This window comes from Lipotes vexillifer, unplaced genomic scaffold, assembly GCF_000442215.2.
Source record: "Lipotes vexillifer unplaced genomic scaffold, Lipotes_vexillifer_v1.1 scaffold70, whole genome shotgun sequence".
Lineage (NCBI taxonomy): Eukaryota > Metazoa > Chordata > Mammalia > Artiodactyla > Lipotidae > Lipotes > Lipotes vexillifer.
The window spans coordinates 4,303,636-4,320,603 of NW_006789896.1; the positions used below are offsets into that span (position 1 = coordinate 4,303,636).

Here is a 16,968-nt window from a genome sequence, read left to right on the forward strand (position 1 = left end):
TAAAGTAAAAGGAGGTGTTTATCTCAAGGCATTGCCTCGAATAGCTGACTACCTGTTGGAAGAAGGTTCTGATCGATGCAGACCAGAGCAGCCGTGCGTGAGCTGTTACACAGCGGTTAGTATTGATCAGAGCTAAAGGCTGCCGATAGGAATGTGGAGTGAACTGACAGGCAGAGAAGAGGGAAGGAGGAGGCAGTCTTCGCTGGTGGCAGCCGTACAGAGGAAAGCCGATAAAAAGTCAATTCCACTTAACTGAATGGCTGCTAACTAAATATTTTTTGGGCTACAGCCTTCCCAGGTAGCAGCTGGAGCATCTCTGTTCCAGAACTGAGATATCAAGCAAGAGCTGGGCATCGACAGGTGAGCTCACAGGGCCCTGGTGATGGATGGGGGAAGAAGAGAGGCCCCCGAATAGAGGGATGGGTGGCCCTGGACTTGACTGAGCTGACTGGGTGCACTGGAGGACAGCCATGGACCATGGAATGCTGCTGATGGGAAGGAAAGGGACAAGAGCCAGTCTGGGATTTGTGGCACAGTCTCTGATTAATTAGTTCATTTAAAAGCTTGATTCTTTTCTCTGCACTTAAGGGGTATTGAAACTAACTGCGGCAGTAAGAGAAAGTTGACCAAAGGCTGGTCCAGTCACAGAGAGAGGCAGAATGGTGCAATGTTGAGCTGCTAAGAGACTGGCTTTGGGAGATTTGGTGCTCACTGATAACTTGTTTTCTGAACTTGCACGTGCTCAGGACTGCGCTTCTCTTTCTTGAATTAGGTATGACTATGTAACTTGTTTGGGCCAATGAAATGTGTGTCCCTTCTGGGTGGACATTTAATTGCTAGTGAACAACTTTCCTGCTCTTCGCTTGCCACTGTGATCATAGGTGATTGTGTTCATATGGATAAGAGCAAAACCCCCTGGAATGTTAAGCTAACACATGAATAGTTGTCCAAAACTGCACTGGATTTTGTGTGAGTGAGGAATGAACTTCGATTATGTCATGCTGCTGAACTTTTGGGTCTGTTTGTTACTCAGCATAACCAAACCCTTTCTGACTGGTACAGGGGGATTTTGGTTTTTAGAATCCTGTGTCTACCAGTTGCTAGTAGTTGTGTGATTTGGCCCATTGCTTAATCCACCCATATCTTGGACTATGTATATAAAGCATATAAAAATAGTAACAACAACAATAAAAATTATGATGTACTGAATGCTTATGAGGTATAAGCATGGCATAGGCTCTGCTTATATTAATTCGTGTAATTCTCAAAGCAGCCCTGCAGTAGGATCTATTATTATCCTCATTTTACAAATGTGGAACTCAAAGCTCAGAGAGGTTAAAAGACTTTCCCATGGTCACACAGCTTGTAAATGACAGGCTGGAATTCAAGCCTAGGCAGATCACTCCAGAACACTTTTTCTTAACCATTTTCCTACCTACCATTTTCCTGGACCTCAGCTTAGTCGTTTAATAAATAACAGGTCTCCCAGTATAGGCTCGGGAATAAATTCACCAGTTGGCTCACACTCAAGCATTCTATATGGGAGGAGAAGAGAAAAATGTGGCTAGTATTTCTTTTGCTCTCTCACTAGTCTGTCTACACCACGCCTTCCCACAAGTCTCTGCAAGGTCTGAGCCTGTCTGGAATAACCTTCTCCGTTTGTTCCCTCAATCTTGGGTTTTTCTAAGGCTCCAGATCAATTCCCTACTCATTCATGATACAAACAAAGAAACTCCTTATCAGTGGAAGAGACTGAATGGACTTCTGTCAAAGGATGCCATTCTGAGGAGTTTCTCATGTATAAAATGGGGGTAATAACTCCCATCTCACTGGGTTGTTATACCATTTTTTCATCTGTTTTTTAACATCATATTCTACGTTCTAGACACTGTGTTATGTGATTTTATATGTGTGTGTTTGTACACACACACATATAAAAGATCTATCTGTCTATCTATCTATCTACCTATCTATCTATCTATCTATCTATCTATCTATCTACTTACCTACCTACCTACTTAACGATCTATCTTTTAATCTTCACAGCAATCCTAGGAGGTAGATAACATGTCCATTTTACAGATGAGAAAACTGAGGCTCAGAGAATTTACCTACTTTCCCAGAAGTCACTCAGCTAGAATGAAGGATGGGGAGCTAGTTCAAATTATAATCCCAAAGCCTGGTCTTTTTTCTGTTAAACTCTAGTACCTTTCTCCCACTTGTGTAGTTAAAATAGAATAAGGCAGTTAAGATTCTCTTGGAGTACAGGGCCTGGCACATAACAGCAGCTCAAGAATTGGCAGCACGAATTACGGTTCATTCATAAACATTTATTTATTTATTTGTTATTTTACTTTCCTTTATTTTTTTGCTGTGTGGCTTGTGCAATCTTAGTTCCCTGACCAGGGATTGAACCTGGGCCATGGCAGTGAAAGCAATGAGTCCTAACCAACCACTGGACCACCAGGGAACTCCACATAAACATTTATTGAGCAGCTTCTATGCACTAGGTAGGGTGCTCCAAGAAATTCCTAGAGGAATTTTTCAAGGAATTTGAAAACAGACATATGAGGAAATCATTTCTTGTCCCTACTGCCTTTCAAGACATTCTTGGGCTGCCCACAGCACCAACTCCTTAGAAAGCACCAAACAGAGGGGATCCCAGGCCAAACGAGTGATGGGTTACAGGGAGTGGCAGCAGCCCTCATCACGCTGGTGTGCTTTCTCAGTGGGTCTGGGTCCATAACCAGCCTGCAGGCCATCCGGGTAGCTGTATAGGGGTGCGTGGAGTCCCTGGAGAGCAGAGCAGTGCAGAGCAGCTAAGACCCTGCTGCCCGCTGGGCACCTGCCATTCAGCATCACAGTCATGCCTCACAACAACCTTTGGGATGGTGATGAGAGTTGCCTCATGTCCAAAACAGGACCGAGTTTACCCACGACACCACCCTGCCCTTTCTTTTTTTTTTTTTTTTTTTTGTGGTACACGGGCCTCTCACTGTCGTGGCCTCTGCTGTTGCGGAGCACAGGCTCTGGATGTGCAGGCTCAGCGGCCACGGCTCAAGGGCCCAGCTGCTCCGCGGCATGTGGGATCTTCCCGGACCGGGGCACGAACCCGTGTCCCCTGCGTCGGCAGGCAGACTCTCAACCACTGCGCCACCAGGGAAGCCCTCACACTGCCCTTTCTTTATGACCTCAGGTGAGGAGAAAAGGATGGTGACGGAATTCTCCTTGATCATAGTTAGAATTTACCTGGACTGAAATGTAGATTCCAGCCAGCCCCAGGGGGAGGAGAAAGAGTGCTCATATTTTATCAGCTGAACCACCATGAGATCCCCAGGAATAAGGGGCCTGACACTACATACCTCCTGCCTTTGTGCCGGGGATCATGCCAGGTTATCTCCTTATACCTTCCCCACATCCTCCCATCAATCACTGACCCCACATGATTGATGAGAAACTGTCTCAAAGAGGTTAAGTGGTGCCTAGGATTGGTCCTTATTTTCTCCGTGCCTTTATGACAACATTTAATAATTTTTCTGAGTAACTGGCTCTTCTAAGTACCTTAATTAGGGAGGTCATCTTTGCTCTCTGCTTGTCAAAAGTTAGTTACTTGAGAAATGCCTTCCATTTATTGATATATCAATGTATTGGGGTGTGTGTGTGTGTGTGTGTGTGTGTGTGTGTTTATGTGTGCATGCGTGCCACCTCTATGCTTGGGTTCCTCTCAACCAATATTTTGGGTATATGCCGAGGGGCGTGTGCTCAAGCTACTTTGAGTTTCTGTACTTAACTCCTAGCAACTTTAATAAACTTCATTCCTTTAGGTAGTAGACTTAATATTTTAAGTATGGTTTTAATTACCATCCTTCTCATGTTGAAGGAAAAACCGGGAAAAGGTGGGGGGAAAAATCTAACCTATGCGCATTGCCAGTGATTTCACTCTTCGTGAGAACGAAGGCCAGAATTCCAGAACAGAGAGGCTAGAGTCTCTCTAAATTGTTTCTTCGGGCATGGGCACATCATGCTTAAATCATTTTGAATTTCGCTGGGTTCTATTCTTCCAGCACGGGCTGTAAACATTTATCTTTGGGCTTTCCCAGAAATGTGTCTTATGGAAGGGATTAGCTGTTTGCGCATTTAAAGTTCCGAAGGTGAACTCCTCTAACCTACCCCACGTAATTAAAGTGGAAAATTTCTGGTGGAGAAAAAAAAAAAAAAACCCATCAGGGAAAATACCATGTTTGGGAAAGAGAGCTGGACTCCTATGGTCTCAAGAGATGGCTCTGCATTCTCGGGCACTTAATTATAACCCATCTCGCTGGGCGCTCTAGTTCTTCCCTCTGCTCCGTCTTATCTCTGCGTTGAGATGATCAGCAGCTTGAGCGCGTGGCATTGGAGTGGGGAGAGTGGTTGGTTTTATGGTATAATATTGAAAAATGACTCAATTTTTAATGCGGAGTATACAAGGAAGAAAAGATCAAGTAACAAAACAGAGCAGGATTTTTTTCCGATAAATCCTGTTGGTATAAAACAAAACCAATGTGTGGAGCTGGGTTTGAAAACTCAAATAATACAGAAAAAACCAAAATGAACATGAAAATCCCCGCTCTCCTCACCCGAGTTTGGTTCTGCTCTACAATAACTATCACTGTTAACATTTTCTAGTGATTCCTTCCTTCAATTTAAAAAATATATTCATCGTATAATTTTAGCAGCACCCAGAAAGCCCTCGTTTCTACCTATTGTCTGTCCTCTTTGCTATAATGGCTGATATTTCACCGTTATAGATTCACTCCTTTCCATGTGTATGCTTAAGGTACTTCTTTCTTTTTTAATTTTATTTTTTTGCGGTACGCGGGCCTCTCACTGCTGTGGCCTCTCCCGTTGTGGAGCACAGGCTCCGGACGCGCAGGCTCAGCGGCCATGGCTCACGGGCCCAGCCGCTCCGCGGCATGTGGGATCTTCCCGGACCGGGGCACGAACCCGTGTCCCCTGCATCGGCAGGCGGACTCTCAACCACTGCGCCACCAGGGAAGCCCTAAGGTACTTCTTTTATTCAAAGATATTGTTATTTAAAAATTCAAGCGATAAGAAGCAATGTTAAAGGTTTGTGGAGATTGTGTCTGAATGGAGAGTGCTGGTTCTAGAGTTACACCACTTAGATCAAATCCAGGGTCTAGCCCTCGCTGGCTCTATTTAACTTCTCTGTGTCTCAGTTTCTTCATCAGTAAGGTGGGGTAGTAATAGTACTTGCTTCATAGGTTTGCCATGAGAAATGAATGAAAGGATACATGTAGAGTACTGAGAACAATGCAATACATGTCATTACACAGTAGGTCTTGAAAAACGCTAGCTATTATTCCTATTATATAAAATTAATAACTAAATATAAATGGTTTTAAAACAACTGCCCTTTTTGAGTGCCTAATACATGCTAGACACTGTCCATAGTGCCTCAGGGACATGACTCATACAGTCCTCCATACAGCCATAAGAAGTAGGTACTAGTAATCACCCATTCTACAGAGAAGGAAACTCAAAAGCATGATGTGACTTGCCCAAGGTCACACGGCTAGGTCTCAAGGATGAGCTGGGCTTTGAGGGCACAGCTGTATTTTCACTGAGCTATAGCTAAAACCACAGGGACATTTCAAAGGGGGGAGCACAGAGAGAGACTTCTGGAGACGCTAGTGAAAGCGTGGGTGATGCAGTGGGACAGCACAGAGTGGGAGGGACGCCTGCAAGAGAGGGGGGAAGGCTGGTGAACTGGATGGAGTCGACATCCAGGGAGCTGAGTCTGTCATGCGATTTTGCCTGGGGCCAGTGCAAGGTCTGATTTCCTTTGTGGTCTCCCATGGTGCCTGGAAGTTGCAGGAAGCCAAAGGATCCAAGTCTTAAATTCAGGTGTTCCATTTCCACCACGAGTTCCATGACCTTGGCAATTCACTTCACTTCCCCAGAAAGTTTCTTTTGCTGTAAAACGGGGATCACGAATCCTGGCTCACCTACCCAGCTGTTGGGGCTGTTGCGAGGCTCAAGTGAGTCTGGGGACTTTTAAGTGTTTGGCTAACTGGAAAGCACTGCCCAGAGATGCTAGATATTGTCATTGACTTGATGATTACTGGTGAGTTAAAATGGGGGATGCATTTGGTCCTATAAAACTTAGATTTAGAGCGGACCCCAAAAATGTACCTCCATGGGGAAGAGTTTATGGTACCGGGGATGCTGGTACTGTCTGTGTTCAATTCAAGAACAGGTAGGGAGCCTGGGAGCCTTTGGACGAATAATATCATCATTATGTAGCTGCAGTGATAGCAGGCTCGAGGATCGTACCATACTCAGCCTTCTCTTCTCTGTACTTCCACTCCCAGCAATCTGGGGCAAGGTGGGGACTGGTGACATCCTCTGTGATGTGTTAGAACTTGTCCTGCTTTAAGGTCTGGTCAGCTGCGTGGCCACATATCGCATGGAGACGCAAAGCAATCGACAGCATCCTAGCCACCTCTTATGGATCCAGTATCTTGGGTCTAGGTTGTATTTCAGGCCAACTTTTAGGGAAGTAGGTCAATGCTTGAGGCACATAATAGAACATGATTCTCCAAGAGCTGGATGAATTGTGTCACAGTCACAGCCTCAGTTCAGGTTCAACCTTTTAAAAGTTTTATTATTGTATAAAGTGATCAATCAAGAGGAGAGGAAAGACAAATACTCGACTTTGGCCGTACTTCTCCCTCTTCTTTGTCAGCAAATGTTCCTCTCCTAGTCAGTTCATCTGAACTGTGCTGGAGAAACCGGGGTTAAGGCAGATCCATGATGGAGCAAAGTTTGAACCAAGGAAGAGGCAGTCAGGTGCTCTGAGTGGAAGGCACACTGCTCCTGGGCTAATCAACCTTGGTTTTACATGAAAAGAACCTGGGGCGCTTTAAGATGTTCAGAGTACTGAATCCCACCCACAGAGATTCTGGATGTCCTGGTCTAGGGTATGGTCTGAGCACCCCCTTGATTCTAATACGTAGCCAAGGATGAGAATTACTGGTCTGGTCAGAATAGCGCTCGGTAAAACCATCAGGTGTGGCAAATTTACTTTGCGGGTCCTTGTTCCCCAACTTCTGTTTTCTCTGTCTCACTGTCTCCAGGACCCTTTCCTATATCTCATCCTGCTGGAACCTGCTTTCAAAGTGTTCCCCAACAAGGTATTAGTCGATAAAAACTTAAGGGTTTAGACCTTCCAGAAGTACATGAATTTTCATATGGGATACTTAAAGTCAAAATGACCTGGAGTAATCTAGCTATAGAGGGGTGAGAAGGTGGCTGAGATGCATTTGAGCCAACAGCTTTCTAGTCATCATCACTGTAGTAATAGTCAATATGTATTATGAGCAAAACACTGTTCTAAGTATTCTCTCTCCACATATAAATACATATCTTCACTCACTGAATCCTCCCAATGGCCTTATGAGACAGGTGGCTTACATTGGATAAACGAGACACAAGAGGGTTGAGTAATATATACAAGGTCCTACAGCCAAAGAAATGGTAGAGCCAATATTTGAACTCAGGAAGTCTGACTCCAGGTACAATCTTTTAACCACTCACTGCTCAAATGACCTCAGTGGTCCCGACCAAGGGCAGAATGGAGCCTGAGGACTAGTTCTGTTTCTCCAACAGGAGATACTGGGGAGCTTTCCCTTATTTTTCCCTTTCAAAGTCCCTGAGGCAGTACCCTCTATGGGAGATTTTCATTGTTCCTAAATGTCGCCCTTCCCTGTGAGAGGGTAATACTTCTCTTGCTTTGTCAACATCAGGCTTGGCCAGGTGACTTGTCTTGGCCACCAATAAAATGTGAGAGGAAGTGATGTATGCTACTTCTGAGCAGAAGCCTTAAAAGTCATCATGTTGTTTCTTTTCTCCCTTCCAGCAGGATATTGTTTTGAAGCAAGGGAGGAGCTGCTCCTTCAGCCCAGGACTCAGCATAAAGACAAAGTGGAGCAAAGATGCAACCATGTAATTTAGATGAAATGGAGCAAGGTGAAACAGAGGGATTACTTTCACGTAACTTTGTACACGAAAAATGTGTCTGCATTTTAAGCCACTAAGGCTTGGGGGTTGTTTGTTAATGCAGCATTACCTAGTAAAAACTGACTGATACACCTGCTGAATATCAATATTTTTAAGCTCAAGTGCCAGAAATGCCATAAGGATAATATCCTTAAATAGCCAATAAAATACCTTATAATTTTTCCAAGAAATATTGCAAATAGGCTCAAAACAGATTTCCACCTTCTACGAATACTTTTTATGCATTGACCCATCCCCATCTCAGAATGCTAAGAGATCTGAAGCATTTGCCTAGCTCAGTACGTCCAGAATTCATTCACCAGCCCAATACTTACAAAGAGAATCAGAAAGAAAGGATGGAGTAGATTAAGAGTTATTTTAGGTTTGAGGGCATTGGATAGCATGGGAGAGAAAAAGTGTCTACTTTCCTTTATAGATGGAAATTAGTGGCAAGACTTGATGAAACTCTCCCTTATCTGAGACAGAGAATGAAAGAATCCTTAGTATAAATTCTGTGTTCCATGCTTCAGAATCTGTTGCTCCTTTTAATTCCCAACTTCTTGCTTCTGTCTCATACAGCTTACAAACTTACGGCCCATGAACTGAATGTGGCATGTTGAATCTTTTATTTGGTTTGTATGTTGTGCGGGTATTTACATCAGATTGCTTGCCAACACTCAAAATTTGAGACATTTCAAGTAAAAAAAATTGATACTTCCAGCTTCTCTTGAAAAATCAAAAATTCTGGTTACAGTGGGCCTGGGAACCATTGGCTAGAGTTAAGCAGCAGCTGCCCTTAAGGCTGAGCGTGTTCTCCGTAGTCCCCACCTCTCTTTATTGCCTTATACTATTCCCACTTCACTTATTTGTATTCTTTGCTTAATCCATGCAGCCACAGGAGTCTGCTTCTCTGGGGGTCAACTTCCTTCTTTTTCTTCTCTTCCCTTCCCTCCCCTTCCCTCCCCTCCTCTCCTTTTCTTTTTCTTTTCTTTTCGTTCTTACTTCTTCCACAGTAAGGAAAGAGATCTCTGGGAGCCCGTTTTTTGCCGCCCTGAGGACACTACTCTCTGCCTTGTTCTTAGAACCTGAAGTGACCCAGATTTGACAGTCCAGCTGTTTGGGTCCCAAAGAGAGTCACCTAAACTATCCAAGACCATTCTGGGGGTGGAGGGAATAGATGCTTCCCTCTGGAAATCCTGACCATGCTTATTCAATGGATTCTATAATATTTACTGATTTGCATACTTGTGTAGCTTGAAGGTCTTGGAGAAGCATAAACCTCCTGCCCACTAGATAATTCTGTTGCTTAACAAACCATAACAGCTCTGATTACATGCAGAATACTAGCAGTAAATGGTTTGAAAATGATTTTACTATTTTCTGTTATGGAAAACTCACATGTAGGAACATTACGGAACTGTTTTGAAATTTCTTTAGCCTTCCAAATGTAAAATCACTAGACTTTGCTATTTTAGCAATTCCACGTTTAAAATATCAGAGTTAATGAGACCTGCATCTGCTTTATTGACACCTACACTGGAGAAAGTCATTCAACACCGTATGGATGAAATAGTCAGTGGGTGGGCATTTCCAATCCTCTGGCACGCCCTTTTCTTTTTCTGCACCAAATTTGTTGCTAGACCAACTTCTCATTGACTAAAACTTCACACCAAGGCTCAAGGATTATACACCTAGGACTAGGACTGTGCAGACTGTGGTATGGACTGCGGGCATCAAGATGTACACTGGGTTCCCAGTAATAAAGTCATTCTGAGAGCTCTCACACCAGCACTCAGCTAGCTGTAACCTTCTCCTGCATGCCTTCTAAGGACATTAAGACTGGACATTTTATTTTGTTTCCGTTTTAGTTTATTTGAAGGTTTTATGATGTCTTAGTTGACTGACTTCCAAATAAACATGCTGCTTTTAAAAATGGCAAGTTGTTTTTATTTATTTCTCTTAGGTGCCCAGTGGCTTCGGGGTATATTAGGCAGCTTTAAATTATAATTAAAATAACTGTGGACCTAAAACAATAATAGACATTGAATTATGTGAACACCAAATTAGGATGTTCAGAAAATCTGTCTGAAGGAAACAAGGGTAGGCATGGAATTTTAAAAAGTTATCTTTGTGGCAATGTGACCAAAGGAAATTTCTAACAACAGCCTTGTTATTATTTTTTTGCTTTGTTTTGCCTTCCTACAAGGCCACTCAAATTTTCATTTTTTGTGTTTGCTGGACTTGGGGGTGCGTGTAGCGGGTATCCAGTTCTTTTGGTGACCTTGTCATGATTTTACAGACAAGAGAAAATAATAAAACCTGCTTGTCATCTGAGAAAGTCATTGTATTCTAATGATTTCTGGAAAATTTCTCAAGTCCACAGGCACAAGCAGTAGAAGCTGGCACTGTGCTTCACTGAATGCCAAATCCTCAGAGCGCTTCTGAGTCCCTCTAAGACACACACGTCTGCATTCCTCCATCTGTCATCTTAGTTCATCTTCCTCTCCCAACTGTTCTTAAATTAAATGACTACGTCTAAAGGGAGATTTTCTCGGGAAAGCTTATGAGAATTTGTGCAAAGGCAAATTAAAACATTGCAAGGTAATCACCCAACTCAGCTCACTGCTTGGTGGGTCTCAGTGCCTTTTCTTACCCAAAGGAGTTCATCAACCTTTGGGCCCCATATGGAGGAAAGCGGGAAGAAGGGGAAGTCAAGGGAAAATGGAATCCACTGGCTGATGGTCAGAGTGTCAGGAAATGAAGAGTGTGGCAGACAGGGCTGTATCATGTGCAATGGATCCAAAGGCCAGGGCAAGAGGCACAGGAGGTAAGAAGTAAACGAAAGCAAGCATCTAGTTCTAGACCCTCCTGGCATGATGCTTAATCTCAGGGATATGAAAATTCACCTTCTCTCACCCCCATGTCCCCAGAGATGAATGGATAAGAGTTCCTGCAATCATCACAGGCCACTGGGATTGGCAGGACTCTTCAGCCTGGCTGGTCATTGCCCTTTTATTCCCTCCATGCTCCACGTGAATTCTTTCTTAACATTGGGTTGAAGGGGACAGCTTTCCCAGAAATTACAACTGTGGGAATTTATCCTAAGGAGACAACTGGAAAGATTCATCAAGCACAAGGATGTTCATTAGAGTATTGTTTAAGATAACATTACTATCCATCCGTAGGGGATTAGTTAAGTAACTGACAGTACCTCCAACACCGGAATGCAACACAGTCTTTCAAAATGGAACATGCAAATCTGTAATTCACTGGTGTGTTACCTGTTTGGACAACATGTATAATATGATACCACTGACATAAAATAAGACCAATATATGTATATGTCTGAAGACCAGGCATCTGATAGGATGCCTTTCAGGTTAACAGTGTTTGCTTCTGGGTGGTAGAATTTTGGGTGATCTTAATTTTCTTTCTGCTTTGATCAACTGCTTGCACTTTAAAAAGAGATTATATATATGTTTTTTATAATCAGAAAAAAAGCTTAATGTTAGGTGTATATTTGAGAGAGAAAAGAGAGCAGCCTTGGTTAATGGCATGTGAGTATCTGTGCTGCTCCACTAGTGTCTCCCAATGTCCCAAAAGGTCCCAAGGAACTGAATCCGGAGAAAGAGGTTTGGCTGGGTCATGATGGGAACAGAGAATTGGCTGCCACAGTGATGCTCTAACTCTTCATTCCCAGGCTACTACAGTCTGATCTGATCATCACTTCCATTGGAACTTTATGCTCCCCACTAAACACTCAAAGTGCTTCTTCAGATCAATGCTTTCAGTTCATCCTCAGATGACCTTTGTAAGGCAGAAGTGGGCAAGGAACATGAAATTTCCTAATCTGGGGACCTGAGACACTAGTGCCTATGGGACTTGAGGGAAACCATGGCACTGTCGAGAACAGCGTTCTGGTCCTTGATCTCTCCGTTGAGTGCTTCTTTGCCTAACCCATAGTGCCTCACTTTTAGCAATGAAAGGTAAAATGTTTGAAAGGATTTTTTTTTTTTTTTTTTTGCGGTACACGGGCCTCTCACTGCTGTGGCCTCTCCCGTTGCGGAGCACAGGCTCCGGACACGCAGGCTCAGCGGCCATGGCTCACGGGCCCAGCCGCTCCGCCGCGTGCGGGATCTTCCCGGACCGGGGCACGAACCCGCGTCCCCTGCATCGGCAGGCGGACTCTCAACCACTGCGCCACCAGGGAAGCCCCTGAAAGAATCCTTTCCGTAACTCAAGAGACGGAACGGAAACCTTCTGCCCTTTTGTGCACTGAGATGTTTAAGAACTGGATTACATCTGATGAGAGCGCCAGTTAGGAGAAATGTTTTTGGACCTTGGAAGGCTATCAGTGGTCCCGATTCATTCTGATGTTGCAGAGGAGGCTTCCTCCTGGACGTTTGGAGCCTGGGATAACAGTCTTATCCTACTATGAACTACTGCAAACAAGGCAAGGGTTAACTTGCCTGGGTCTCAACCTTTGTACATAAAACGAAAGGGGAGAGCGGTATCAGTCATACCTGCCCCAAGGCATTCTTTGAAGGATCAAGTGATGTAACAGATATGAACGTCCTCATCTCTTTGACTTCTCTCTGACCTTCTCTAGAAGAGTTGGTTGCCCCCACCCCTTGCCATATTCTTGTAATAGACTACCAGTTATTCTATAGGTCTTGATATCTCTGCCTCCCCAGCAAGGCTCTGAAGGACAAAGTCAAGAATGATTCTGATTCAATACAACCCCATCCCAAGACCTAGCACAGCGCTTAGCACGCGGTAGTTTTCAATTTACGTTTGTTGACCAGGTGAGTGGTACAAAAGTTTGAAACGCTCCTCCAGTGGGAAGCATTAGGAATTGCCACTGTGAAACAGGTGCAACTGTCCTCTTACTGAACAACACACAATTTACTATCTATTTTTTTAAAAGCCCCACACCTTCTCTCTAAGACTGTTAGAGCACGTGGAATAACAGTAACGACTGCCGACATGTGAGTGATGATTTGCGTCAGGCACCGCACGAAGCCCACGAGGTAAACTTCATCATCTCCTTCTACCGCCCTCACTTTGAGATGGGTTCTGTTATCAGTTTTCCAGATAATGATGCTGAAGCTCAGAGGATAGTTTGCTTGGAACCCAGAGAGAATCAGCCTGGAATCCATTTTCAAGCCCGAGCTCTTGACTCTCTCCTTACTGTGTCTGAAACCAATTTGAACCAAAGATCAGGCTGGTTTAGTACCTGCTCATTTTCATGTTAACTTGGGATTTCTGTGGAGTTAGCCTCTTTCAAGTGCTCTTGCAACCAGTCTGTGTTCAGCAGGCAGGTAAAACTGAACAAGGCCACAGGGAAGGCTTAGGTGGGCTGTGTTTCGTCCCCTTGCCTTCTGACAACAACAGTCCACCTTCAGAGCCTCAGCTCAAATGTGGTCCTTTCCTTTGTTCCTTAAACGTTCCCATTTTCTTTTACTTCCCTCTCAGTTTCCTCTTAACCAGCTGAGTGACAGAAACTCAATGCTGACCACTTCATTAGTCGACGACCTTGTCCCTCTGGCCTCCTGCCCCGCTGGCTCTCCTGGGTAGGTTGCCTTACGTCATAAGTCCTTGCTTAGGGTCAGGACCTTGGAGCCATCAGCACTGGGCATGTTGTTTTAATATATATCTAGAGAAATCAGGCCTGTCGGATCACATTAGGCCCTATTTGTGGATCGTACGCCAATCCCCACGGTGGAGATGAACTGTTACCTTTGAAATACAATCATGGCTGGTTAGCAGTGAGTACAGAGCACGGATTATATTCCATCAGGGAGGCCCTTCTAATCTGTCTCTCCCCTCATTGGCAGGGCTGCCCTTCTTCCTGTACAGAGAATATCCTCATAAACAGCAGTGCTGGAAAGGAGCAAGGCTAAGAGATACAGCATGTTTCTAAAGCCAGATGTGTTAGTGAGCACACGAGGGTCAGTGTGGTATGTGATAACTCAGTGTCGCGGGAGCCCAAGGTAAATGGGTGAGTTGTTGGTATGGCGCTAAAACTGCAAAGTTGGCAGCCACCATCGGTTGAGGGATTACCTTGTGGCAGGCATTGGATTAAGCATTTTATATGCGTTAGCCTGTTTGCTCCTCACAGAAACCTGGAGGTCAATACTACCATTAAACCTATTTTATGGATGAAGAAATTGAGGTTCAGAAAAGTCCAGTGCTTTGCCCAAATTCACAAAGCAATTAAGTGATGGGGGGTAGGGGGCAGATTCCAAAGCTGCTTCCAACCACGTGGCCACCAAGATTTTGCCATGATAGTATGTGGTCTCTTTGGAGTGGGATTTTAGGTGGTGTTTCAAGAGAACCGTAATGAAATTCCCCTTTCTATTTAGGGAGGGTCCCCAAATATCTCACTTGACCCAACAGAAGAGTTGTTTTAAAACGGAGTCTGGGACTAAGCCAACCTCCCTTTTTTTTTCTCTCTTCTCTGGGATTGGTTGTAAACTCATTCCTACATCCCGTGGGAGTCTGGCTGGACAGATCCCTTGACAGGGGCTAGAAATAGCTCTCAAAGCCTATTTTTAAGGAAAATGTGATGTCAAAAAATGAGGCAGGAATGGGACACCAAGAAGAGAAAAGAATACACCAGAATGGAGTTAAGGAGTGCTGAACCAGGAAATGCTCAGAGACAGGAAGAGTAGCAAGGCTGACAAAAAGATGAAAATTGGCAAAGATGCACTGGGGGGATGGAAGTGCTTTCCTACCTGGGCAGTGTATTTCTGTCATATTCCTGTGTTCTGCCCTTAGGAAGCTCAGCCAGGGAAGGTAAGTGCCGTGGTTCTGCTACAAACCCACTTTTCTATCTAGAAAAACAGGGCCTGAAAAAACACATGCAGAATTGCCTGCTTGCCTCTTTCCTGGAACCTCAAGGCACAATGCAGAGGTGTCTAGTAACACTGCAATTTCCTTTGAACTGTTCGGTTTTGTTTGGTACCCTTGTCTGGCAGGTTAGTCTTTTTGACTGCGTTAACTCACCTGGTATAACATTTTCTTTCATTGAGAATCAAGAAGGCTGGAACTCACCTCTCTGACTCGGGCAAAGCTGGACATCATCCAATCATGCGCGGCTAGACTTCTGGGGGCTGTAAACGATATCTTCCGCGCTAAGGAAGAGAAGAAAGAACAAAAACACTGCTGGGGAGACAATTGGTGAACGTTTGTAGGCCAACTGGTGAATGAGAGACAGGATGAACCCATCCTTCTTCACTTACAGTTTTTGGGTAAAATCTGCATTTAAGGGGGGGCGTTTATTAAAGTCGCCCCCACCTAGGCCACTATCACCAGCAAATGACCCAGCTACCTGTGTTCATTCCATGTTGACAGAGCTGGAGAAAAGCACATTCTTTAACTGGAAAAGGAGTCTTTACAAATGCATCTCAGGGTGGCCGACCTCAAGACAGCATCTGATATTAATTAGAAATTATACAACGCTCTAAGTTGAACTAAAGAAATTTTGGTACAAGGATCAGACAAGAATGAGGAAAATCGAAAGTGAAATCCCGTGCTGATTGAAAGAGGCTGCAGCTCCCGCATCTCTCCCCAGCCACCACGTTGCTACCTGTCTATCCCAGGGAAAGTGTTCCAATGGTGTTAACTACTGAACACTTGCCTCTCTTTCCGTTCCCCTTTCCCTGGGTAGCTGCGGTGAGTTGGCTGCCGAGATGTAGCCCTGAACCTATCCATCAAGTCTAGGGAAGAGAGAGTTAGAAAGGCAAACATTATCTGGGATCAATATCTTTACAAATCCGAAGGAAACCCCAGCTCCCGAAGGGTTAAGCCAGGGAAGGAAAAGCCATCAGGCTGTTTAGTGAGTTAATGTTTTTTATTGATGGGGGAGGCCTTTAAGTCCCTAACAGGAAAAGTGGGGAAAGTGGCAGATTGCTCGGCTGGGGAGAACGGAGAAGGGAAGAACATTATCTATATATATGCACCATGCTCTCATTCCCCGTGCATTTAAACCCCTGAAATCCATGTAATGCACAAGACTTTCTGTAACCTTGAAGACTATTCAGTACAAGGTGTTTTTCTTGCTCTTATCCCCTCCCAAAGTGGAATCCACATCTTCCCCTAACAATTTTGCTATAATGTACATCTCAGACTAATGCTTGCACTGAAGAGCACGTCTTAATTCAACAACTGTTATAAAGCACATCTCAAGCTAACTTTCCTAGGATAATCCATATTTCAACCTAACTACCCTGGCATATCACTTCAATCTAATTCCCCTATTGTAAAGTACATTGCAATCTAACACCCTCATATAATGTACATCTCAGTCCATTATTTTGTATTTTGTAAGCCATATTTTGGTATGTCTTTTCCATTAAGGAGCAGAACTGTCTGGAGACAGCAGCTATCCCTACGCCGAAAGCTTCCGTGGTTCTTACATCGTCCTTTGGTGACAGGCTGCTGATGGATATGCTTCTGAACTTTCACCTTTGCCATCTTGGGTTCAACTCTGGCTTGTTTCTCTACTTCAAGCCTTAAGCCCCCTGTTGGGAACAGGGGTGACCAGGGAGCCCTGCCTGGCCCTGGTGGGCCTTCTCTCATGCTAACCAGCAGGGCGGGCCACCTCAAATGATCAGAGTCTACCTCAGGAGAGGGACGTCTGAGGCCAATGTCAGGGTCAGGGGTCAGGGTGTAGCTGTTGGCTAATAGAGTGTGAGCTAACACTGTTGTCAAATTGCTGGGCTGAACGACAATGCCTGCCTCCTGCTGATGACCTTACCCCAGGGGAGGGGGCTACTGGCTTTATTGGAAATCTGCCAGTCTCAGAGGTGATGGAAGTGGCTGATCACGGCTAAAGACTGTTTGATTGTAGATGGAGAGCCAGTTCTGTGGTTGGTCCCCAACTGAAAGGCTTGCAGAGCTGCTTAT

At 44.5% G+C, this 16,968-nt stretch overlaps 1 protein-coding gene across 1 annotated transcript; it reads right to left on the reverse strand.

Moving 5' to 3' along the window:
* Positions 1 to 238: 238 nt before the first annotated feature.
* Positions 239 to 16,536, reverse strand: LOC103074434 (putative uncharacterized protein C16orf47). Its single transcript, XM_007472380.1, is given in 4 exon segments — positions 239 to 406; positions 408 to 452; positions 454 to 485; positions 16,455 to 16,536. Coding segments are annotated over 4 exon segments (327 nt in total).
* Positions 16,537 to 16,968: the final 432 nt, after the last annotated feature.